At 50.9% G+C, this 26,352-nt stretch overlaps 1 protein-coding gene across 11 annotated transcripts in view; it reads left to right on the top strand.

The window, feature by feature from the left end:
• KDM2B (lysine demethylase 2B) overlaps positions 1 to 26,352 on the top strand; it is a 114,854-nt gene that overhangs the window by 80,219 nt on the left and 8,283 nt on the right. For 5 of the 11 annotated variants that reach the window (XM_066260623.1, XM_066260626.1, XM_066260627.1 and 2 more), the window contains 7 exons: positions 15,739 to 15,963; positions 23,679 to 23,822; positions 24,093 to 24,206; positions 24,787 to 24,874; positions 25,043 to 25,314; positions 25,570 to 25,680; positions 26,238 to 26,276. In XM_066260623.1, coding sequence (XP_066116720.1) covers positions 15,739 to 15,963; positions 23,679 to 23,822; positions 24,093 to 24,206; positions 24,787 to 24,874; positions 25,043 to 25,314; positions 25,570 to 25,680; positions 26,238 to 26,276 — 993 coding nt within the window. The remainder of the gene's footprint in view (positions 1 to 15,738; positions 15,964 to 23,678; positions 23,823 to 24,092; positions 24,207 to 24,786; positions 24,875 to 25,042; positions 25,315 to 25,569; positions 25,681 to 26,237; positions 26,277 to 26,352) is intronic. The other 6 variants (XM_066260629.1, XM_066260631.1, XM_066260632.1 and 3 more) reach the window with 3 other exon arrangements.

Below are 26,352 nucleotides of genomic sequence, written 5' to 3'. Positions count from 1 at the left end.
GAAACCAAGGATGCGGGGAGATTTGGCTTTGGTATGAGAAATATTTTTAAATTATAACATTCCTGGTTGTAGGCTGGAATTATACTGGCATTTTATGCCTTTTTAGCTTATTTTATTTTCCAGAGCTGGGGTGGGGTAGGGAACCCATTTGTCTTGCCTGAGTTGTCCTGAGTGGTCAACCTTCACCTGGATTTTTTGTGGGGAAACAAATGGAAAAAGGGAAATAACTTTTCTGCAGTCAGCAAATGAATTGGAAATGGGGTGGATGATGGGATAACATTTCTCAGATCAATACCATTCACCTGTTAAACTAGTTAATTTTTTTTAATCTTATGCACAGTCACAAATCTTTCAGTGAATATGAATATTTATTGGTTGATTTGGGTAATGTAAAGAGACATTAATTAGGAGAGGGGCTCCATTTAATAGAAAGATCTGTCTGTGTAAGTGCCCATATGACAAATATATTTGGTTTTTAAATGCTTGTGGAATGACCCTCCAGGGGGAAAATGAAAAGTCACTAAATAACATTGGTAATTTCCTTAACAGAAATTACTGCGGTCTTTTTGTCTCTCAGCACGCTTTGAACCATGTTTTTATCCAGGCAGCCCTGGAATCGGTCCTAAGTTGCTATATGACACTATGCAAAATGTCCCCTTCTTATTTACATTTTATTAGAAAAATAACTCTCCAGAAACCTTATTTTGCCGTTAAGGGGGGGAAACCTATTGAAGAAAAGAGAGACAAATGGTGAAATAATAGTCAAATAACTGAAGCATTCATTCTCCACTGCTTGTTAAGCATAAATTATTACTTGCATTAGGAAGCGACCCCTAGGCCTGACCTGTGGTGGCGCAGTGGATAAAGCATCGACCTGGAAATGCTGAGGTCGCTGGTTCGAAACCCTGGGCTTGCCTGGTCAAGGCACATATGGGAGTTGATGCTTCCGGCTCCTCCCCCCCTTCTCTCTCTCTGTCTTTCTCTCCTCTCTCGGTCTCTCTCTCTCCTCTCTAAAAATGAATAAATAAATAAATAAATAAATAAATAAATAAATAAAAAAGGAAGCGACCCCTTGCATGGCTGCTTTGCCATTTCTGTTCCCCCCCTTAGGGCATGTTGACGAATGGTGTCCCTTGGTTCAGGAGAGTGTCAGCCTGTTACTGAACTAGACACAGATCCTGCCCCAATCCTCTAGAAAATAACGTTTCCGGGCTACAGCCATGCCCTTTGGTGACAGTCTGGGAAAAATCTCTCAGCAGAAAGGGGTCTGTCTATTCCTGGTGTCTCATGATCTGATGGGCAGACTGGAAAATTAAATGAAACTCAGAGAAAAAGCGGGGAATTGGGTGACAACTGTGACCAGGCGGACTTGGCATCCATCTGTTTTTATTTCCTCACCACTTGGTGAAAGTTCTGGATCCTCCTGGCTTGGGGCAAGCACCAACTGCCTGGGTGGCATCAGCCTTGGAGAGTGCTTTCTAAGAATGTAAGCCTAGGCTAAGTGGAGCCAGGGCAGCGTTCAGTTCTTAGGGTCACTTAAAGATGAGATCCAGCCCTTGGCCTGTTAACTCAATCAGTTAGAACATCATCCCAAAACACCAAGATTGTTAGTTTGATCTGTGGTCGGGGCACACACGGGAGGGGTGGCTAAAGAGTGGAACAACAAATGAATGTTTCTCTTCTCTCTCTCTCTTTCTTCCTTCCTTTCTCTGTCTTTCTAAAATCAATCAATTAAAAAAAAAAAGGTGAGATCCAGCTGAGGGGGGGGGGTGATGAGCCTAAGGCACAATGCAAATGATAAATTTTAAGGTGACAATTCTACTGGGCAAGGGCAAGTGTAATGTATTTTATATAGAGTCCAGGACACTACAAATACAAAAAAAAAATGTTGGATAATTGTGTGCACCAATTAGCTAAAGGAATCAAGGGAACTAAGCAGTAAGAAGCTCTTGAAGAGGAATTCTTAGAGGTGTTACAGTAGTGGCTGGCAGGAGCTTCTTAGTGTTTAGAGAAAAAGCACATTATCATGTCTTAGTCCTGGTTGATGTATTGTTATTTGGGTTTCTCTGTACTCTGGTATTTTTGACCAATTACAATGACGTGAAAGCATGATTAACATTTTATCAGACCACACCTTTCTTTAAGGGGCTTCCCACCAGAGGTGAAGAGTGTCCCCTAAGACAGCATCAGATTTAGACTTCAGCCCAGACAAGGTAGTTTTAAAAAAGACCTTTGAAGGTAGAGAAGATATGTGGGGGGTTATTCTTTTGCTTGTTTTTGTTGTTAACCTTGAATGGATCATGAAAAATAAAAGATACTCAACGGACATGTTTCAGGAAAGATTAAGTCTGCTGGGATTTTTCCCCATAGTGTCAGTGAATGTATACGGTTCACACAGACCTTAAAATCCAGTCTGTAAAACTGACATCCCTGTTTATTCACTCCTGCTGAGTCCCTGCTATAAGCCTCCTGAGTTTTATTTACAAGTTCTGTGCCACACATTCTGCCTTCCTTGAAAGACCAGGCCATGACCTGCCTGAGTGTCCCCTCTGTTCTCACAGTGGATTTCACAGCCAGTGGCCTGAGCATGAATAACAGTTAGATGACATTGCAGAGTTTATCACCAGGTTTCTCAGCTAATGGGCTTTTATTCTTGAAAAAACCTCTGATCTCTTTACAGAAGGTCACCCATTCCTCTGTTAGGCAGACCTTCCCATTTTACAGATGAAGAATCTGAGCAGATACAGGTATGCATGTTCAGTGTCACCTTGGGTATTCCTAGTTAGTTGTGAGTATGCCAGCTGCCGGGCTGTTTCTGCTCATCAGCTATGGTTTTGATGCTTACAATAGCTAACGGTCAGAGTTCCTACTTCCGAGGAATGAATGCATCTCAATCTGGATTTATAGTAATTTTTCTGCAGGAGTGAGCTGCTTTTGGAGTAAGCACTAGAACCTTTACAGTTTAAGAATTTAGAAACCCACATCTTCTGGGCCAGTCCTGGGGGCTGCCAGTCTCCTCCCCATCTGGGGCAGTGCATTCAGGGCTTCTCTCTGGCGTGAAACCCCCACATTTGGCGCTCAGTCTGAACTTCCATGTGCACCACCCCATAGTCAATGCTATTTCCCTCGCGACCTGGAAAGGCAAACCTGATGGCAGAGAGGGCAGCGTCAGTGGACCGGCCCAAGCCGAGTGCCCCTATCAGAGAGAACTGGGGCCCCAGACTGCGTCCAGGCCAGCGGGCCTGCAAGCTCCGGGCATGGGATTCTCGGGTTCACGGACAACAGGTCCCGGGACCAGAGCTAGAGCCAACCCGGTAGCCTCGGTCCCCACCTTAGAGGGCACAGGGACCCGTGCCGGGCGTCGCGTGCTGGGTCGCCCCCCGGTGGCCCGTGCGCCCTGGGACTCCACGAGACGCCCCTTAGGACCACACAAAAGACCTCACCCGAGGTCGGGCGTGCATTTCCTGTTAGATTGGTGGCGGCGTGCAGCCAGCCATCCATGTGTATCCCGCGGCGCGCGGACCGGGCCGGGCGGGGCACGGGGCACGCCCCCACGCAGCCCCACTCTGCGCCCGCCAGCCGCGACGGGTCCGCCCCCATGTCATCACAGGCCGGGCTCCCTTTGTGTGCGGCCCGAGAACCGCGGCCGTGCCATTGGCCCGCCGGCCGGGGGGCCAGCCCCTTCCTGGCTCGCCTTATGCATATGCATGAACACCCCGGCCCTCCCCTCCCCTCCCCTCCCCTTTCCTCCCCTCTCCTCGTCGGCCCCTCCCCGCCCCCTCCCGCGCGGGCGTGCGAGGCGCGCGGCGCGGCTCCTTCCTCGCGGCAGCGGGAGCCCGAGCCCGGGCCCGAGCCCGGGCGAGCCGAGCCTGCTCCGGGCGGGCGGCGGCGGCGGCGGCGGCGCTCCAGCCATGTCAGCGCGCGCGAGCCTGGGCCCACCATGAGCCATGGCCATGTCCGTGAGCGCCGAGGACGACGACTATGAATCGGAGCCGGACCAGGTCGGGCGCCCGGGGTGGGGCTGAGGGTGGGACCCGCCACCCGACCTCCCGACCGGCCGGCAGAGCGCCCAGGGCGGCCGCGACGCCACCCCGCCGCGACGAGGAGAAAGTTTTGCAGCAGCCGCCGCCGCCGGCGCGGCCAGGGCCTGGCCGGAGCGCGGCACGGAGGAGCGCGGCAGGCCGCCGGGCGCCCCGGGCCCCGCAGCCAGCCCGGGCAGGGGGCGTGTGCGGGCGGCGGTGTCCGGGTGGCCGGCCGTGCCGCGGGGACAATGTGGGCCTCGCCGTCGGGCGGGCCCGGCCCGGGCGCCGGCCGGGGCCCGCGGGCAAGTTGCGGGCGCCGGCGCGCGGGCTGCCGGGGTGCGCCGCGCCCTCCCCTCGCGCCCTCGCCCGCGGCCCACGCGCGTGCCGGCCGCCCGGGTGCGCCCGGACCTGCGGGCGCCGGTGCCTCTCTCCTTCCCGTGTGCGAAGTTGCACGGGGACCCTTGGTCTCTGGGCTGGAAGACGCCGCGGCCCGAAGGGTGGGCGGCCCGGGGCCCGTGGGCCCGACGGCCCGAGCTTTTGTCTGGGCTCCGCGCGCCCGCCGACCGCCGTGGGCAGACGGGGACAGACAGGAAGGGGTGCGAGCCGCGGTCAGCGCGGGGAATCCGGAACCGGCTAGTGCGCTCCGCGGCGGAGGAAGCCGTGACCCCAGATGGCAGTGTTTGGCCTCGGTTGGGTTGAGAAGGGAAAGCAACCTCTCTTGGGAGCAGGGGGGAGAAATCTGTGTATAAAACAAAGCCCTGGGTGTGTTTATGGCGTGAATTTACTCCTGGAAGGTTAGTGTTTAGGAAGCTGGGGAAGAAAGTGGAGGTTTTACGAAGTATGATCTGTACAGTATTTGAAACAGGACACAGGCGAGGTAGACTAGTGCAAGAAATTAAGCATTGGATGGTTCAGTTGTCATGTGAGCATGGGACTAGTTGAGTAAGATGCTTACTTATTTAGGCCTGGGTGCATTTCCTTGGTGGGATCAAGATATTTGCGGGTGTTCAGGCCAAGATGTAGAATGTTTTCCCCTTCCATTAGGTGTGACTGAGGAAGTATTTATTGTATGTGTTGAACTTAAATCATATCACACATGTTATTAAGTGGTTTTATTTAAACAGACAAACTTAAATTGTATTGTTTTCTTAGTTTATTTCTGGACATTTTTCAGGTGCACATACCTTATGAGATGTTTCTGAATCTCACTGAATTGGATTAGCCCAGAGACAACCCAAGTGGTTTGGGGCTTGAAACTTTTATCAAGTCTATGAATGAGTTTCATATTCTAGCTACTTAGTTCACACCTCAACTCTTGGTTTGAAAATTTCAGTTCATTTTGGGTCTACTTAATCTCTCTCTGCTCATGGTTTACCATTTCTGTGGCATCTGGTCACATGAGACACTTGTATACAGGGTACTGCACTTTGGTGTTTTAGAATTGAGATTCCAGTTACCTGTTTTGTTTTGTTTTTTTGGCCACACCCTATGGCAAATGGTAGATATAATCTTTGACACTACATGAGCCAAGACTTAGTATGCCTGGGCTTAAAACCACATGTTCAGGCTCTGCCACTGCTAAGAGGGACGTCCATCAAGAGAGGACCTGTACCCCTTGAAGCCAGCTTTTGTTTGCTCCTCCTCAGTCAGCCAGTTGTGGCATTTGGATTTGTCAGCCACAGCAGTTCTCCAGATTGTGATGTTCACTTTAAGATGATTTTTCCCCCCACTCAGATGCGTTGAGGGAGGTGACCTCTAAGCCAGGTCAACGGGCAGCAGGCTTTTCCCATAGCCCCAGCTGAGAAGATGGTTGTCAGCTAAGGTAACCAGCATTGGGAACACTCCAGGCTGTGGCTTACTGTCCCTAGCCTTGCCTACTTCTCCCTCACCAATTTTTTTTCCTGTCATGGGATCTCTGGGGCCTGAGTGGAAGAGTAGATTCCTCCAAGGATCTCAAAGGCAGTTGTTCCCAGGCGAGAACCAGAGTGTCCAGTTCTCAGGCTCTAAACCCGCTCTGTAAATAAGGCTGCTTCACGAAGGGCTCAGGAGGTCTGACTCCCCTGCCTCCACCCCACCCTGCCAAAATGTTGGCACCATAGGAGAGCTCCTTCTTGAGGAGGTGTGGGAGTCCTGACGTGTGGGCATGCAGGTGTATTTGCCTACCTGCTGTGTGGAAGGACCCAGTGGAGGCCCTGCTAGGAAGTTCCAGGGGTCCTGTCCATCCTTGCAGCTTTGTCTTGCCCCTCAGAAGTTTGCCTGCTGCACAGTAAGTCTGTGCATGTCCCGAGGCCGGTGTGCAGTTCTGGATGGCCTCAGGCTTCCTTAGACCCATTCTGCTGGGCTGGCCTGTGCCCCATGCCTTCCCACCGCAACCTGGGTTTCCCCTGCTGCCAGTGTCAGGCGCCCATGGGGCGGGAGCAGAGGGGTAGTGGTGGGTGAGAGGAGACCCCTCCCATGCCCGTTGCCAGTGCTCACCTTAGGCTGGGCCTTCTCCCATTGACTTCCTGTGCTTTTCCAGTGCAGACTGTGTCTGAGGGTTCTTCAGCTCTGCCTGTCGGTTTGAGGAGATGACTCTTGAAAAGGGCTTGCTAGTGAGGAGAATTCTTGCTTCATCTCGTGTTTTTTTTAAACCCCTGATGTGACAATAATGTTATTACTTTAAAAAATAAAAAAATAGGCCTGACCTATGGTGGTGCAGTGGATAAAGTGTCGACCTGGAAAGCTGAGGTTGCCGGTTTAAAACCCTGGGCTGCCTGACCAGGCGGTGGCGCAGTGGGTAGAGCGTCGGACTGGGATGTGGAAAGACCCAGGTTCGAGACCCCGAGGTCGCCAGCTTGAGCACGGGCTCATCTGGCTTGAGCAAAAAGCTCACCAGCTTGGACCCAAGGTCGCTGACTCCAGCAAGGAGTTACTCGGTCTGAAAGCCCCCGGTCAAGGCACATAAGAGAAAGCAATCAATGAACAACTAAGGTGTCGCAATGAAAAACTGATGAGTGATGCTTCTCATCTCTCTCCATTCCTATCTATCTGTCCCTATCTATCCCTCTCTCTGATTCTCTCTCTGTCCCTGTAAAAAATAAAATAAAAAGCCCTGGGCTTACACGGTCAAGGCACATATGGGAGTTGATGCTTCCTGCTCCTCCCAGCCTTGTGTGTCCTCTTTCTCTTTCTCTCTCCATCTCTCTCTCCTTCCCTCTCTCTCCCCTCTCAAATGAATAAAATCTTTTTAAAAAATAAAAAAATAAAGAAGTAAAAATAACTACTTATTTAAAAAGAATAAAAAGTAGAGCCTGACCAGGCAGTGGTACAGTGGATAGAGCGTCGGACTGGGATGTGGAAGGACCCAGGTTCAAGACCCCAAGGTTGCCAACTTGACCGAGGGCTCATCTGGTTTGAGCAAAAGCTCACCAGCTTGGACCCAAGGTTGCTGGCTCAAGCAAGGGGTTACTCGGTCTGCTGAAGGCCCGCGGTCAAGGCACATATGAGAAAGCAATCAATGAACAACTAAGGTGTCGCAACACGCAACGAAAAACTAATGATTGATGCTTCTCATCTCTCCGTTACTGATGTCTGTCCCTCTCTCTGGCTCTTTCTCTCTGTCTCTGTAAAAAATTAATTAAAATAAAAAGTAGGAAGTGATGAAAGAGAAAAATTTTCAGTAATTTTATGCAGCCCTAATCACTGTGGTAACTCATTGTGGCTTCTTTAATAGTGACATTTTAAGACCTTGAGTCTTCCTGAGATTATAGGCAAAAGTTTTGAGACTTTGTACCTATGTGTGTTTTCCTGCAGAAAAGGTAATCTTAGCTTTCCTCAGACTCTCCAGAAACCTGTCCCCGGGGTTCTGGTACCATGTGTGGGGGGCAGGGGGAGAATATCTCTTGTTCTTCATCCTCAGCATACGAACAAACTGAAACCCTCCGTGGAGTCTACAGGAGTGTGTTAAGGAGCCCTTGGTGCTATTGAAATCCAGTTTTTCCTAGGATGTCCATTATGCTTGAAGATTTGGGGACACATATAATGTTGACATAAATCTCTTATGTAGTAGAATGCAACGTTAGCATGACAAAGGAATTCCACTGTTCATGGTTACCTGTGGATACTCCTTGGGGGCTAAGTGTCAGTGTGCTGCTATTAGGGGTGGTTTGGGGGGAAACTGTCTTAATTGTGAAAACATCCATCCAAGTTTTACTGGTTTTCTCACTGACTCCCCTTGACAGTTGAAACTTGAACCATTTCACTCCTTCCTTCCTTCCTTCCTTCCTTCCTTCCTTCCTTCCTTCCTTCCTTCCTTGTGACATTTTAATGAATAGTGACATTTAAGTGACTTTCTTTTCTTTCTTTTTCCTTTTTCTTCATTTTATTTATTGATTTTAAAGAGAGGAGAGAGAGAGAGAGAAGGGGAGGAGTGGGGAAGCATCCTGTAATATTGCTTCTCGTATGAGCCTTAACTGGGCAAGCCAGGGGGTTCTTGATTGATGACCTCAGCATTTCAAGCAAATGCTTTATCCACTGCGCCACCACAGGTCAGGCTAGCCTGCTCACTTCTTGAAACTCTTCCTGGCTGAGAAAGTCACACCTCCTGCTGCTTTTCCTGCCTTTTCTGACAGTTCCTCAGCAGGTTGCTCTTTGTCCCCTGGCCCTTGGATGTTTTCAGTATTGTGGGTACTGTCCAGGACCCTCTTTTCACTTGACTGGTTCTGCCTGGAGACCCTCATGGACTGAATTAGTTGAATGCTACATGATGCTGATCTCCAGTTGTGTATCTCAGCTCAGGTCCTTCCTGCCCGCGGGCGACCTTCTTGGAGTATCCTGTGCTTCCTCGCATTCCACGGTGGAGCCATTGTTCTCCTGTCTACTTCTAAACCCTCGTTCTCCTGTTGCTCAGGCCAGAAACCTCCATGTTTTTCAGGGCTCTTCCTGCTTGCATACCATGTTCACTCAGCCTCCCAGGTCTTCTAAACACAGGGTCAGCTTCTAAAATATCTCCTGAGTCATACCTTCCCCTCAGCCCTTCTGTGGCTCCTGTTCATGCCTTCATAGGCTTTGGCTGGACGACTGTAGTGTCCCCAGCTCATCTCCCTGGAGCCTTCCATCGTGCCCACCGCCCCCTAAATATTCCCCCCACATTGTTGCCAGACTACGCTTCTGTTGTGTGGAAAGTCCTTTGAGAACTCTTACAGGGCTGCCATTTCTCTCGGGGGCACACAAGGCCCTGCAGGGTTAGGCTGCTGCCCCCCTCAGGGCTGTTCTCCAGCAGCCATATCAAGCTGTCCCTTGAATGTGTCACGTTATTTCAGTTTCTATCTCACTCTTCCTTCTGCCTAGAACATCTACTCTCTAACCCCACCCCCACTGCTGGCCTGCAGAGTCCTAGTCCCCCTCTAAGACCTCCTGTGTCTGTGACAGTTTTTCCAACCTCCCTTCGCAGTGAGATGAGGTCTTTCTCCTGAGTCGAGCATACCAAGGATCCTGGCTTTTGAGCCACTGTCTGGATTAATGTCTCGGTTTCTTGTTTTATCAGCACTATTGACCTCGGGTAGATTACTTAACCCTGCTGTTCCTCAGTTTCCTCTTTTCCAAATGGAAACAATGATTCCTAAATCATTGATAATTGAAACAAATGTTGCAAAAGAGTAATTACTTCAATAAATGTTAGCTTTTGACATTGTCATCGCGTGTTGCATTGTGTTCCTGTGGTTAAAGTCTCTCTCCCCTCAGACTATAGTGCCTTTGAGAATAGGAAACAGTTCTTACTAAGTTTTGTAGTTTCAGCACCTGGGACTGAATCTCATACAGAATTCCCAGCCAGCCTGACCAGGCGGTGATGCAGTGGATAGAGCATGGACCTGGGAGCTGAGGTTTGAAACCTCAAGGTCACTGGCATGAGCATAGGCTCACTGGCTTGAACGTGGGATCATGTCACTGCCTTGAGCTCAAGGTCACTGGCTTGAGCAAAGGGTCACTGGCTCAGCCTGAGCCCCCTGGTCAAGGCATATATGAGAAGCAATCAGTGAACAATGGAAATGCCAGAACTACGTGAGGAGTTGATGCTTCTCATCTCTGTCTCTCAAAAAAAAAAAAAAAAAATTCCCAGTCAGAAAACACTTGGATAGGTGGGTGAATGTGAGTGAGGGGTTAATAATGAACGAGTCGCACATGCACATCACATGCTCTGTTGACTGCTGGTGTCGCACATCCTTCTCATGTGGTTTTGGCCCGTTTGGTTATGTTTTGCAGAAGTATCTGAATCCTTGGCCCATTTTAAAATTGGGATCTTAAAAAACTGTTGAGTTGTTAGAATTCTTTATATAGTCTGGATATAGGTCTTTACCAGATATATGATTTGCAAATGTTTTCTCAATTCTGTGGTCTTTTTTATTTGACAGTGTTCTTTTAAGCACAAAGATTCTTTTAATTTTGAAGTCCAGCTTACCTTTTTATTTTTTCTTTAGTTGCCTGTGATTTTGGTGTCATCCAAGAAACACTTGAGGAATCCAAGGCAATGAAGACTTATCCTTAGGTTTTCTTCAGACTTATAGTTTTAGCTCTTACACATAGGTTTTCATTCCATTTTTTAGTTAGTTTTTGTATATATTGATAGTATGAGGTAGGGGGTCCTACTCTATCCTTTTGCTTGTGGATATCCATTGTTTGAAAAGTGTTTTTTCCACCACTGAATTGTCTTGACATTTTTGTCAAAATCAGTTGGTCGTAATTATTGTAAGATATTGTGAGGTTTTATTACCGCCCCCCCCTTTTTTTTATTCAGTGAGAGGAGGGGAGGCAGAGACAGAGTCCCGTATGTGCCCTGACCAGGATCCATCTGGCAAGTCCACTAGGGGCGATGCTCTGCCCATCTGGGGTGTTGGTCTGTTGTTCAGCATCCAAGCTCTTCTTAGTGCCAGAGGCAGAGGCCATAGAGTCATCCTTAGTGCCTAGACCAACTCACTCCAGTTGAGCCATGGCTGCAGGAGGGAAAGAGAGAGAGAGAGAAAGAGAGAGAAGCAAGAAGGGGGAGGGTTCGAGAAGCAGATGAGCGCTTCTCTTATGTGCCCTGACTGGGAATCAAATTCGGGACATCCACACACCAGACCAGTGCTCTACCACTGAGCCAACTGGCCAGGGCCTATTCCTCAACTCTTAATTCTATTCCATTGGTCTATCCTAAGGCCAGTATCACACTGTTTTATTTACTACAGCTTTGTAGTAAGTTTTGAAGTCAGGAGGTGTGAGTGCTCTGACTTCGTTCTTCATTTCCAAGATTGTTTTGGCGCTTCTAGGTCCCTTGCATTTCTGTGGGAATATTAGGATCAACTTGTCAACAACTTCTGCAAAAAAGCCAGCTGGGATTTGATTGCATTGAATGTATAGGTGACTTTGAGGGGAGGATATTGCTGCCTTAACCATATTGTCTTTTCAATCTATGAACATGGGATGTCTTTTCATTAATTTGGGTTGACCCAAGTAATTTTAACTCCGGTGTTTTAGAGATGAGGGATTGAAGAGTTTCTGCCCATGAATACTCTGGAGCAGTGGTTTCAACCTTTCTATTTATTTTTATTTTTTTATTTTTTTTTACCAGGAACAGAGAGAGAGAGATAGATAGGGACAGACAGGAACAGAGAGAAATGAGAAGCATCAATCATCAGTTTCTCATTGCGACACCTTAGTTGTTCATTGATTGCTTTCTCATATGTGCCTTCACCGTGGGCCTTCAGCAGACCGAGTGACCCCTTGCTCAGCAACCTTAGGTCCGAGCTGGTGAGCTTTTTTTGCTCAACCCAGATGAGCCCATGCTCAAGCTGGCAACCTCAGGGTCTCCAACCTGGGTCTTCCGCATCCCAGCAACGCTCTATCCACTGCGCCACCGCCTGGTCAGGCTCTCAACCTTTCTAATGCCGTGACCCCGCAATATAGTTCCTCATGTTGCGGTGACCCCAAACCAAAAAAATAATTTTGGTGGCTACTTCATAATTGTAATTTTGCTACAGTTATGATTTGGAATGTAAATATCTGATATGCATTATGTATTTTCCGATGGCTTTAGGCAACCCCGCCGCGGTTGCGACCCACAGGTTGAGAACTGCTGCTCTGGAGAGTACAGGATTTGATAGGAGGTACTCAGTTAATATTTGTGGAATGGATGAAAGGAAGATATACCCTAATAGTACTTCTTTTAAAGACATGCTTATGAGTTGCTGATGGAAAAAAGATGTTGGAATACTGAAATTGTGGGGGGGGGGGGCTGTGGACTCTAGGTCTACCTCACCGGCTGAGCTGATGATATGGATCCTGAGTTGATAAGATCAACAAGTGGCCCTGGGGTCAGGGGAATGGTTTGGAAATGGTAGTCAGGGGATTCCATCATTGCCTTTTGCTGGGAAGAAGATTTCATACTGAAATTAACAAGACATTTCTGGGTTACTTGAACAAACAGAGGCAAGGATAAGAGAGAGTAGAATTGAGTATCAGTGAACCTTTAGGTGTCACCTAAAAATGATTAGGTCAGAAGCTTCATGCCGAAACGAGAGGCTTGTTCACCTCCTTAATAGAAGACACCTCCGATGTCTTGTGTAATGTGTTGGTTTTCTCAGTGGTCTTTGTTAGCATCCTGCATTTCAGGGGTTACTCGGTTGACGCCCAACAGGCCGGCTGGTTGGTGCCTGTGTCCTACAATGGCTGCTGGAGAGGCTGTGGTGGCAGCAGCTCTTCCTGCTTGATCAGGCAGCTGGCTAGAGGGGGCCAGAATCCAAGTCCTCGGGAACAGCAGCTCCTTACACCTCTTCTTTCGAGGTGTTTTCAGTTGTTTGCTTTGTCAGGATGTCTCTGCTGCCATCAAGATCCAGACAGGCTTGTTTTTTTTTATAGATTGGAGATGTGCTTCTTCCAATAGGAATGCGCTTTGGAAAACACAGGAAGGGGGCTTATTTTACAGTCACAGTCCAGGCATTGTGGCTCTGGGTGGGTTGGCTCAACTTTTACTTCCGAGAGACGGTCTTTGTGGCCAGCGAGGCCACAGAGCTGGCTCAGTGGCTGTGTATACCTGCCATTCCTGAGTGGGATGGGAAGAGGCGTGTGTGGACTCCTAGAATTTTTCTTTTTTTTTCCCCTCGGAATCTTCATCAAAGACGCTAGTCCTTAGGTGTGAGCCCTTGGCAGCTGGCACCTGTGCTGCCCTCTCTGTACCTGACTAGAGGCTGCTCTGCCTGCCTGCCCACTTGCTCGTGTTGTGATGACCCAAAGAGTGAGTTGTTACAGGAGACGCGCTCTGTGTTGGAAAGTGTCCCAGGCTGTGAAGAAAGGGAAGAACCTTCCTGGCGCCCATTTCTCTGGGAGTCCACGTGCCTCTGTGCACCTCCTGTCAGCACCCATCATGTGTGTACTTGGGGGGGCTCTCCCCTTTCTTCACCGTCAAGTCCGCTGTAGTCAGTGCTGTTTAGAGCACAGCTGGAGGGAATGCACATCCTCTGCTGGCTCCGTGACCCTGGGCAAGTCCCTTCACCTCCAGCTCTAGTTTCCTCATCTGGAAAACAGCGTCTCTTTGGGTTATAATTGGGGAAAACATGTAAAATATGACACAATAGTGCACACTCAGCAAATAGCCACCTTTTCTGCTGTCACCATCCTTATCCTTGCTTAGTTTTCAGGTCCACAGTCGCTTACTTGCCATTCTCAAATCCAAAGACTCTGAAAACTGATCTTATTTATTTTTTAACTACTCTGGCAGCAAGACCCAACCTGAGTTGACGTGTGCAGTGTGTAGGTCGATTTGGTGTTATCGCTGCGGAATGCATGACTCGGGGCGCCCTAGGCCTTCCTGGGGTGTTGTGTAAGGACGGTGCAGGGAAGCCCAGAGTAACTAGTGTTGGGGCAGCCTCTCTCCCTGGGGCAGCTGGTGGGTGTGTGGGCCGACCAGTGCCTGCCCCTGAGGTAACCATTGCTGGAGCCTGGCGCAGCTTTGTGGGAGGTGAGGACAGGGGCCAGTGGGACCAGATCTAGCATCTCCCTTCCCCCTGCTGAGTTCAGAGCAAGTTGACCAGCAGCGCCTTATGGGGTGGGCACCGATGCTGTTGGGGGCCTTATAGTCTCCTTGGTTGCTGCAGGCTGCTGGGGAAATAAATCTGAGGGAAGGATCCACTTGGGAATGACCAAAGGTGTGTGTGGATTGGGGTATGTGAGATTTTCAGCTCTCCACCGGGGTCACTACACAGCAGAAGAAAATGAATGACAATAAGGCTTTATTCACAGAGCAGGGCAGACTGTTTTTCTTCCCAATGTGGTTTTACATTTCTAGGCAGCCCCTGTGGAGTTCAGGGAGGGTAGGCAGGACCCTAGCACCCTCTTAGAGTGTCACCGTGCCTTTGGGCCAGGAGATAACAAGATGATGGGATTTTGTTTAGGGATCTAATATGTAGTGACAAGCAATTGAAATGGAAAGGCCAGGACCAGACTGAAGGATGTTGAGTTGGCCGAAACGGGGCTTTGAGCAACACCTGCCATTTAGATCAGGTAGTTTTGGGGTGAGTCGTGGGTCTCTGTGTCGGAGGGAAGAGCCATTTTCCAGCAAACTCGTGCTCTTCAGAAAGATGCTTTGGACCAGATACACTCTGCCATCCTGGGCCTTCCCTCTTCCTGTCCTAGTGGACAGGGACCTCAGCCGACAGTGTCCTCCAGGAGCTGACCAGGAGTTCCCCCAGGGATCCTCATTTGGAAGAAGCTCTCTGGCCCTGGTGGCCAGGATGCAAGGACCTCAGAGCAGACATGTGGCTGGCTAGCTCACTGTTTAACACTGAACCTACCTACTTCTGTTTCCTTCTGAGCCACAGGGTAGGAAGGACATGGGCCCATTTAGGGACTGTGCCAGAAGTCAAGGTTCCTTAGCACTGTTTCATTTCTCCTGGGTTTTGTTAGGTCCACTGAGCACATCCTCTTGTCAAGCAACAAGTGGTGGAAAGACACCGTTGGTAACCGCCTTCCTGAGCTCTTGGTCTCAGAGGGAGGACCAGTGGAAGGACACAGTTGTGACAAGTGCTGTGAGGACACCTGCACGAGGCGCCCGAGCCCTGTGCAGTGTGGTCAGGGAGGGCTGCCGGAAGAACGTGGTGTGCAGACGGGCCTGTAGGATGAGCGGGTGCTCGCCCCGTGGAGTGGGGAGGGTGTGCCTGGCCCAGGAAACACGGCTGACCATGTGGCCCTGTGTGGCGTCTCCCAGGTGGCACAAGCTCAGGGACTAGTCTGAGACCTGGGGCCACGGAAGGGTCTTGAGCCAGTCAGAAACTAGAGCGCCCTCTGTGTCAGGCTCCTGGGGCTACCATAATGGAATACCACAAACTGGGTGACATAGAGCAACAGGAACTGAATTCTCTCACCAGTCTGGAGACCGGAAGTCAAATCAGAGTGTGGACCTGGCCGGGCTCGCTTTGAAGGCTCTGGGCAGTAACTGGCCTTTCTTGGCTTATAGAGGTGTCATTGCCATCACACGGCCCTCTAACCCCTGTGTGCCTGTGTCCATAATCCCCCTCTTCATGGGGACATGAGTTATGTTTACCTGTGTAAAACCCTGTTTGCAAATAAGGTCCCATTCTGAGGTTCTAGGGTTAGCATGCTAGCATACCTTTGGGGGGGGGGGGTTCAGGTCAACCTGTAACGTGGTCCGCTGTATGTCCCACCTGCCTGCAGCCCACCGTTTACCAGTCCTGTGTGTTCTCTGCAGAACCGGGCGATAGGGCGGCCCAAGGGCAAGCTGGGCCCCGCCTCCGCGGTGAAGTTGGCCGCCAACCGGACCACGGCGGGAGCTCGCCGGCGCCGGACGCGATGCCGCAAATGCGAGGCCTGCCTTCGGACCGAGTGCGGAGAGTGCCACTTCTGCAAGGACATGAAGAAGTTCGGGGGGCCCGGGCGGATGAAGCAGAGCTGCATCATGAGGCAGTGCATCGCGGTGAGTGCGCAGAGGGGCTCCCCCTGAGCCTGGGGCCTCCCGAGCTCCAGCAGCGCAGGCTGGCCCTGCCTTTTTCCAGGACCCGGCCTCATTCAGCCACAGGCCGGGTGTTCCTCTGCTCGCTGGTCTGCCCTGACTCTGCTTAAAGAGACTGTCCGCACGGCAGAAACTCCCGAGAGAGGCCCCCTCTAGGAAGAAATGGACTCAGAGGAGTGCTGTTTCCCAATTCCACATGGCAGGACTTCCCGCCCTGTGCTTGGGCTCTTTTTCCTTCATCCTCTGATGCTTAGAACCCTTTCCTTCCCTTGATGACCAGGTGCTTTGAAGTTTCCGCCAGTAAAGATGTCAGGGCAGCCTCTCCTGTCTGTGACCCCGTTGCAGACATTTATGATCCAGTTATGTAGGCGCGCCCCTCCTTCCTGTCCTACCTTCAGAGTCAGAGGCCTGGGTGGAAGATCAGGGCACCTCCTGCAGGGCTGCCCGGACAGAGAGGACTGATTTATGGTGCTCAGGCTCAGGAACTGGGCGGCTGCAGAGCCTGGCTGGCCCTTTGCCTCCGGCCTTACCCCAGGACAGGGCAGTGGACACACTCTCTCACAACATGCCCTGTCGGGGGCTGCCTGTGCGTACCCTCTGCTCACACCCACACACCCTGCTTCCCTTGGGGCGCTGCTTTCAGGGCCTGGGGCTCCTTCCTGTGATCTCTGACCCCCACCCCCACCCAAGGCAGCCTTCACTGGAGGGACAGGACCCTGGCTGCTGTGCCCCTCCAGGCCAGGGGGCACCTTCCCCTCCTCCCTCCACACACACACACTGTGTTTTCTTTTTTTATTGCGGTTCAAAATATATAACAAAATTTATCATTTTAACCTTTTCTTCTTTTTTTGCAAAATATATTTTTGTGCTCTATTTGATATAGATGTATAAAAGTTTTTTATTTTTGCTTAAGAAACATCTTATTCATACTAAAAGTTGATAAGCTCCAATAAATTGTTGCAATATATTTTCACTTTCTTTTTCTTTATTTTATTGTTGATTGTGTTTATTTCCTAACCAAACAAGTAAACAGCTACTCCCCAACTCACACAACCCAGTTTCAGTACACTATTAAATAAAAAAAATTTTTTTCTAACGGAACAGATGGTTTCTGTTGTTCATCAGTTATTTTTTTTTTTAATTTTTTAATTTTTTTGTATTTTTCTGAAGCTGGAAACAGGGAGGCAGTCAGACAGACAGACTCCTGCATGCGCCCGACGGGATCCACCCGGCACGCCCACCAGGGGGCGATGCTCTGTTGCAACCAGAGCCACTCCAGCACCTGGGGCAGAGGTCACGGAGCCATCCTCTGTGCCCGGGCGATCCTTTGCTCCAATGGAGCCTCAGCTCCAGGAGGGGAAGAGAGAGACAGAGAGGAAGGAGAGGGGGAGGGGTGGAGAAGCAGATGGGCACTTCTCATGTGTGCCCCGGCCGGGAATTGAACCCGGGACTTCCGCACGCCAGGCTGACGCTCTACCACCAAGCCAACCGGCCAGGGCCTCATCAGTTATTTTTGTACCTCATGTTTTTATCAAAGGGTTGTTGTTTTTTTTACAGTTTACATTTAGTATTTTTTTTTTTTTTTTGCTTTTTTTTTTTTTTTTTTTGCATTTTTCTGAAGCTGGAAACAGGAAGAGACAGTCAGACAGAGCTCCCGCATGCGCCCGACCGGGATCCACCCGGCACGCCCACCAGGGGCGAAGCTCTGCCCACCAGGGGGTGATGCTCTGCCCATCCTAGGCGTCGCCATGTTGCGACCAGAGCCACTCTAGCGCCTGAGGCAGAGGCCACAGAGCCATCCCCAGCGCCTGGGCCATCTTTGCTCCAATGGAGCCTTGGCTGCGGGAGGGGAAGAGAGAGACAGAGAGGAAGGCGCGGCGGAGGGGTGGAGAAGCAAATGGGCGCTTCTCCTGTGTGCCCTGGCCGGGAATCGAACCCGGGTCCTCCGCACGCTAGGCCGACGCTCTACCGCTGAGCCAACCGGCCAGGGCCTACATTTAGTATTTTGTATTAGATTAAGGTATACAGCAGTGGTTAGCCAATCATATACTGTAGAGTGTTCTCCCTGATATTTCCAATACCCACCTGGCCCCAGGCATAGTCACGACAATATTGACTTTCCTATGCTGTATTTTACATCCCTGTCATTCTAATTTTTTTTTTTTTTTTTTTTTAATTTTAGAGAGAATGGGTGTGGGAGAGGGGGAAGAAACATCAATTTGTTGTTCCACTTATTTATGCATTCATTGGTTGATTCTTGTATGTGCCCTGACCAAGAATCAAACCCACAACCTTGGCATATTGGGACAACACTCCAACCAACTGAGCTACCCGGCCAGGTCCATTTTAACCATCCTTAAATGTACAGTAGAGTCGTATTACTTCTATGCCCATTGTTGTGAAAACCGAGCTCTAGGACATTTTCATCTTGCCAAATCAAACTCTGTATGGTTAAACCAGAAGTCTTCTTTCCCCTCCCCCTGCCCCTATCCCCCATCCACCCCCATCCCCAGCAACCACCCTTCTACTTCCTGTTTCTCAGTGGGACTACTTTAGACACTACAGGTAACGTGGAGTCAGGCAAGATTTCTCCTTCTATGATGGCCTATTTCACCCAGCATAATCTTTTAAGGTTCACCCGCGTTGAAGCATGTGACAGGATTTCCTTCTTTTTTAAAGGCTGACTAATATTTCATTGTGTGTATAGCCTGCGTTTTCTTCATCCTTTTGTGTGTCCATGGACATTTAAGTTGCTCCCACCTCTTGGCTGTTGCAAATGATGCTGTGATGAGCACGGGTGTCCTGTTCTGAATTCCTTTGGATGGTCTGAAAGGGGTGGAATTGCTGGGTCGTATGGAATTCTGTTTTTAATTTCCTGAGGAGTCTCCACACTGCTTTCCATAGTGACTGCACCATTTTACATTCCCATCAACTGTGCACCAGGGTTCTAGTTTCCCCCGCACTTCTTGTTTGTCTCTTCAATTTCTTGTTTTTTTTTCTGGTTTTCTGGTAGTGGTCATTGAATGGGTCTGAGGGGGTAACTCACTGTGGTCTTGATTTGCATTTCCCTGATGATGAGTGACATTGAGCATCTTTTTTTTTTTTTTTTAATTCATTTTCGAGAAGAGAGAAAGAAAGGGGGGGAGGAGCAGGAAGCATCAACTTCCATATGTGCCTTGACCGGGCAGGCCCAGGGTTTTGAACCGGCAACCTCAGCATTCCAGGTCGACGCTTTATCCACTGTGCCACCACAGGTCAGGCCATTGAGCATCTTTTCATCTGCTCAGCATATGATGTTGGCCATCTGCATGGCTTCTTTGGAGAAATGAAATGTCTGTTGAACCTCTTTGCCCAGTTTTGAAATTGGATTGTTTGTATTTTTGTTGTGGTAGTAGAAGTTCTTTATAGAATTTGGACATTTGCCTTTTACACATACATGCTTTGTAAATATTTCCTCCTTTCCAGTGTTGATTGTTTCCTTTGCTGTGCAGAAGTTTTTAAGTTTCGCTGCTTGTGTTTTTTGTTACCCGTACCCAGGTCATTTGAATGGATTTCAGGGAATTTGAGATCCTCCTTGAAATTAAATACAGATTTTTATCTGTGTGCATTTCGGGGGGTCCCTGTGCCTTGTCATGTTCTGTCAGGATTTGAGAGGTTGTCTGTAGGGACTCTTGGTATTGAAAGCAGTGTCACCTAAAACTTTACATGTTGGCCTTGACCCAGGACTATCTCTTCTTCCTCTTTAGCCTTGTTTTCTCTTCCACCACCTCCCTCCCACCCAGTGTCCCAGGCTCAGATAGAGGAAACTCGTCTCTGCTGTCACCAGTTCTTTGCAGTTGTGGTGCTAGCCTGGTACCTGGCACCGTTGGTGCTGGTTGCAGGAAACCTCACTTGTCTCCTCTCCACCTTGATGTGGCTTCTGGAACTGGTCACATAGGCAGACTCAGCCCGACTGGGGCGGGGGCTTCTTGCCCTTCCTGCAGCCTGTCCACTTTGCTGGGATGTTTTATCCACTTCTCTCCCTTTCCCAGGCCCTTCTCTCTGAATGTGCCAGAGCCTCCCTCCACCCACAGCGGCCTTCCCCTTGCCCCCTGTCTGAGGCTCCCTCTGCAGACTCGATCCCTTCCCACAGTCCAGATCCCTCTGCAGGCCCTGGGCTCGCCTGTCCTAGGCTCTGCGGTGGCTTCACTTCTGTTTCTACCCCTCATCACCCTTTCAGAGCCGGCCGCCTGCCCCGTCCTAGACCAGCACCCCAGTCTCCCTACGCGACCCTCTTCTCTCTGAGCCCAACCCCCCCGGCCTGTGCGTGCTCCGGCAGCTGCCTCTGCTGCCTCTGGTTACGCTTGTGTGTGACCTGTCCGCCTTCTCCTGGGCTTCCACCACGATCTGTCTTCATCTTCCCAGACACCTCGGGGAGCAGCTGTCACCCTCATCGCTGTCCCCTCTCAGCCAGTCCTTCAGGCTTTAGCAGATGTTCAGTTAAGTGTTTGTTAAACAAATGATGACCCTCTTCTCTTCAGTGTTATGTTCGTTTGAATTCCAGTGTTTGTGCCATTTTGTAGACTTTATCACTGGCTTACACAGTGGAATGTGTTATTTCAGTTTATTTGAAGCTCCTCTAACTCAATTTAATAAAAATTGCCTGTGTGTTTCCTCTGGATCCCTGTACCAGGTGATGGGACCCCAGGGGTGTCTGGGGACAGAGCGTCTGTGCAGGCAGGGAATTTATAGCCTAGCACGTCAGTTCTCAAACTTGGTGTTTTCAGAATCACTTTGGCCCTGGCCGGTTGGCTCAGTGGTAGAGCGTCGGCCTGGCGTGCAGAAGTCCCGGGTTCGATTCCCGGCCAGGGCACACAGGAGAGGCGCCCGTTTGCTTCTCCACCCCTCCCCCTCTCCTTCCTCTCTGTCTCTCTCTTCCCCTCCCGCATCCGAGGCTCCATTGGAGCAAAGATGGCCCGGGCGCTGGGGATGGCTCCTTGGCCTCTGCCTCAGGCGCTAGAGTGGCTCTGGTCGAAACAGAGCGACGCTTGGGAGGGGCAGAGCATTGCCCCCGGTGGGCAGAGCATTGCCCCCTGGTGGGCGTGCCGGGTGGATCCCGGTCCGGCGTATGCGGGAGTCTTGTCTGACTGTCTCTCCCCATTTCCAGCTTCAGAAAAATACAAAAAAAAAAAAAGAATCACTTTGTCCTCTCCAAAATCATCAGGACCCAAGGAGCATTTGAGATCTTGCTTCCCCAGCATATGTTGTCAATTTGGCTCAAATAAATTCGTAAAAATTAAAAATAAGTCATGAGGACCCAAAAATTCATTTACTTATTAATATTACCATATTTAAAATTAACACTGAATTCATTAAAAAAGGAAAAATAAGAAACACAACATAAAAACATTTTTTAATTTTATTTATTTTTTAAAAATTTATTTGGTAAGAAAAAAGGAAACAGACTCCTGCATGTGCCCAATGGGGATCCACCCGGCATACCCACTAGGGGGCGATGCTCTGCCCACCTGGGACCCTTGCTCTATTGCAACTGGAGCCATTTTTTTTAGTGCCTGAGGCAGAGGTCACGCCACTCTGGGCCAACTCACTCTAATTGATCCATGGCTGTAGGCATAGGCAGGGAGAGAGAGAAAAGCAGGGTAGGGGTGGGGGGGGGTGAGAAACAGATGGGCACTTCTCCTTTGTACTCTGACCGGGAATTGAACCTGAGACTTCCACACGCTGGACCAACACTCTCCCACTGAGCCAACTGGCCAGGGCCAACCTTTTTGTTAGAAATAATTACATTTTCCAGACTAAAATGATTGGTGGGGAGAATAGCATTGTTTTATGTTACAATAAATCTCTTTCATACCAGTTTCATTAGACAAGACCTGGATTTCCACATCTGATTCTGTATTCGTTCCATTGGTGGTGTTCTAGAGGAATTGTATGAAGGTTCCCTGGCCTTACTCAGAAGCAGAGTTGGAAAAGAAGAGTATTTTCATAGCCATTTCAGATCATTGTGGATATTCTTTCCTGGTACTCCACCAGAACATTAGTTGCAATGTGGAATCTGAAACTGTATCAGTGAATTTCTCATACTGTTAAATTAAAATTTATTAGTCTTCCTTGCCCTTGGAATAGCTCATTTGCTCATACATGATCTGGTAAAGTCATGCATTAGCCATTTGGAAAAGACCGGATGACTGAGTTATGCAGATTTTCTGAATGTTGGTGCATTATACAATTTTTTTTTTGTTTGTTTGTTTTTCATTTTTCCGAAGCTGGAAACGGGGAGGCAGTCAGACTCCCGCATGCACCCTACCGGGATCCACCCGGCATGCCCACCAGGGGGTGATGTTCTGCCCCTCTTGGGCGTTGCTCTGTTGCATCCAGAGCCATTCTAGCACCTGAGGCAGAGGCCACAGAGCCATCCCCAGCACCTGGGCCATCTTTGCTACAATGGAGCCTCGGCTGCGGGAGGGGAAGAGAGAGACAGAGAGGAAGGAGAGGGGGAGGGGTGGAGAAGCAGATGGGCGCTTCTCCTGTGTGCCCTGGCCGGGAATCGAACCCGGGACTCCTGCACGCCAGGCCGACACTCTACCGCTGAGCCAACCGGCCAGGGCTATACAATATTTTTAAAACAATTTTTTCGACCACATTTGTTACCCACTACCAATCTCGTCAGAAAAGTCTTTCCGTACTGGGAAGCTGTCAGGTTTGTGGTGGCTGAATTTCATAAAATTCTAATTTTTGTGTGGAAAATGAGAATTGTATCATTTGCAGCACGTTGTAAGTTATTTCTCTGGCGTGACAGGGTCACTTGTTTCGTCTTTGGGGAAATATGCCAGCATCCATGGGCTTGTATTTTTTAGCAGTCATTCTTCCAAGTAAAGTGATGGTCTGTAGAGAAGGTAGCCAGGTGAGCCCTCAGCATGGTCACATCAGTGCTTTCCCTTCAGATGCCGTCGCTTGGTACACAGCAGACGTTTGTGCCGACTTCCCATTTTGTCACACAATATAATGTGAAAAGGATCAAGGGTCAAAGTTTTAATGAAGTTGATAGTTTTTACTGCTTCATCAAAGACACTCCTAAATGAAACTGGTAACCTTAATGAGTGTATGGCCAGGAAGAGCCCCATCACCCGGCAGTGCTAATGTTAACACGGTGGAAAAGACCGCTGGCGTCGTACTGTTGTTCTGAAAGTAGTGTTGACCCACCTCCCACACCTCCTTGTGAAGGTCTTGGAGACCCTGGAGTCCCCAGCTGATGGTTTGATACCTGCTGGTGAGGTGCAGGCTCGCACCCCGCCTCCTTCGGGTCTTTCCTCAAATGTGAGGCCATCTCTGACCTCACTTCAGATTAGCCTGCCTCCCGCCCTGGCCCTGGCCCTGGCCCCGGTCCTGCTTGCTGTATTTTTCTCCGTACCATGTCATGTACTATGTTCTCCATTTTGGCCTCCTCCCTCCACTAAGACACAAGCTCAGGATGGCAGAGGCGTGTTTCTGTCGTGTGTATTCCCAGCACTTGAGTAGTACCTGGCACACAGAGGTAGTAGAGTATATGAATGAGTGGGTGGGTGGGTGGATGGACGGGTGGATGGCGATGGCAGGCCAGAGGACAGCAGCTCGTGCCCTTGTCCCGTTGCTCACGTGGGTCCCAGCCCCAGCTGACTTCTGCTCTCCCCATTCTCCAGCCAGTGCTGCCCCACACTGCTGTGTGCCTAGTTTGCGGCGAGGCAGGGAAGGAGGACACAGTCGAAGAAGAGGAAGGCAAGTTTAACCTCATGCTCATGGAGTGCTCCATCTGCAATGAAATCATCCACCCTGGATGCCTTAAGGTGAGTGGCCCCTGAAGGGATCTGGTATGCTGCTGACACCCCCACCTGGGGCCTCTGGTGGCAGTGAAGGTCCACGGGACAGGGGGAGCTTAGATTCCTTCCAGGGAAGACCCTCAAGTTTGGGGGTTCTGTGTGTCAGATGGGCTGAGGGCAAGAGGGTCTCTAGTAGCTCAGACCTTACAGACACACACAGACACTCTCCCTCCCTCCCCTCCCCTCCCTTCCCTCTCCCCTCCCCTTTCCGCCCTGCCCTCTCCCCCCCTCCCCCAGAACCACAGCGAGTTCCCAGAGCCTCACACCTGGGCCAGAGGGAGACACTGGGGTTGTCAGGCTGCTCGCTGGAACCCTGGCTCAGTGCTTCTGAGAACACTGGGGCCTGGCCAGGTGAGGGCAGGTCCCCTAACAACAGGGGGCCGTGTTCCTGGGTGCGGGGAAGCTGCCTTTGGTGCGTCCAAGGCAGGGCTGCCTTCTGGGTACCTGCCTGTCTTGGGCAGCAGGTTCTTCCTTCCAAAGGAAGAGACCACTCGGGGCTGGCATGTAGCTTCTTTCACAAGAGAATGGCAACATACCTGTCGCCTCCCTGTCAGCCAGATGTCTGCTGTGTGTATCTGTGTTCTAGAGAGTTCAGGGCGTGCCTGCCCAAAATGGCCTTTCAGCCCTGAAGTGTCTCCTGTCCCTGGGTGGCAGTGGGGGGGTTGGTTTGATGGTCACCCCCCCTGACATCCCCCCTAATACACACTCTGACTGGGATGCTGTGATATTCCCTGGCTTTGGAAGTCAGACCACTGTGTCTTCATTGGCTGGTGACTCCTCTCTGTCCCAGATCAGAGCATGGACAACAGTCTGACTTGCTCACACCCACCTCCACACACAGTGACTGAATTCAGCAGTCACCTGTCTTAACTACTACCGTTTTCTTTGCGCCTCCCCCCACCGCGTTTGCTGACTGGCCTGTTCCTCACAGATTAAGGAGTCGGAGGGCGTGGTCAATGATGAGCTTCCAAACTGCTGGGAGTGTCCCAAGTGTAATCACGCAGGCAAGACTGGGAAAGTGAGTGTCAGACTCCTCAGTGGCAGGGCTCAACCCGGGAGGGATGGACCTTGGCTTTGCCAGGCCCAGCCTCTGCCCACCGGGGGGGGGGAGGGGGTGTGTGCAGCGGGCTTGGGGCGGGGGGCTCGTCCAAAGATATACAGTTCGCTTGTACCTTGTCTCTTTTTGGCCTACAAGCAAAAGCGTGGCCCCGGCTTTAAGTATGCCTCCAACCTACCCGGCTCCCTGCTCAAGGAGCAGAAGATGAACCGGGACAACAAGGAGGGCCAGGAATCTTCTGCCAAGCGGAGGAGCGAGTGTGAGGAGGCGCCCCGGCGCAGATCCGACGAGCACCCCAAGAAGGTCCCCCCGGATGGCATCCTGCGCAGAAAGTCGGATGATGTGCACCTGAGAAGGAAGCGGAAATACGAGAAGCCGCAGGAGCCGAGTGGACGCAAACGGGTACAACCGGGAGGGGCGGGGCGCAGGGGCACGGTGCCCTAGCTGGTCCTGGGGTGCGGGTGCAGAGGGGAGAACCCAGACCTGGGTGCGGGCGCAGTGGGGAGAACCCAGACCTGGGTGCGGGCGCAGTGGGGAGAACCCAGACCCCAGTCTCTGGCTGCTCTGAGCAGGGCACCTAAGTCCTGAGAGACTGCCTGCCCGCCCAACAGAAAGGAGGGGAAAACCAACCAGTTACTCCTCTTCTTACCTCTCTAGGCCTCCACACTACAGACGTCCCCAGGTTCCTCCTCTCACCTCTCACCGAGGCCCCCTCTAGGCAGCAGCCTCAGCCCATGGTGGAGATCCAGTCTCACTTACTTCCACCAGGTGCTCCCACATCGCCCCGCACCCCCAAGGCTCTGGGGACTTGCTAAGCCCCCCAGACCCCCCCACGCTCACCCCACTGGTCCTCCAGCCCACTGCCCCGCTGCTCCAGGGGCACCTGTTCAGCCAAGCTTCTGGGGCACCTCGGAAGATCCTGGTGGCCCTGCTCCGCCCACAGGCCCTTCCAGCATCAACCACAAGGTGGCGCCTGGTCTTCTCCCTGCTCTAGCCCTTCAGGCTCTGCTGGGAATCCCACAGGCCCTGCCTCTAGGACGGGCTCCGGGGCCAAGTCCGCCCTGAGTAGGCCACTGCCTATCTCTGGGTCGGTCCAAGGGTGCGAGGTCAGTTGGGCGGGAACAACTCAACCCCACTCCTCTACTTTCAGCTTCTTAACACGGCCCGGCAGGGCCCACCCATTTGTCAGAGTGGGTTTGTGTGGAAGGCGCCCCTCCAGTTCCCACTCCGGAGACTGGACGGGTGGAGGTGGGTGGGGTTGGGTGAAAGGAACAAGCCCCACGCACCCCGGGAGCAAGCTCCGCATCCTTTCTTTCCTGCGACAGCTAAAGCCTGGCAAAGAAGATAAGCTTTTCAGGAAAAAGGTACCATCGGCCCAGCCCCTTGGGCCTGGGGTAGGGTATCCCGGGAGACGGGTGGGAGGCTGGGGCAGGCCCAGCC

This window comes from Saccopteryx bilineata, chromosome 2, assembly GCF_036850765.1.
Source record: "Saccopteryx bilineata isolate mSacBil1 chromosome 2, mSacBil1_pri_phased_curated, whole genome shotgun sequence".
NCBI classification, from domain to species: Eukaryota; Metazoa; Chordata; class Mammalia; order Chiroptera; family Emballonuridae; genus Saccopteryx; species Saccopteryx bilineata.
This window is presented reverse-complemented; position numbering and strand designations above follow the sequence as displayed.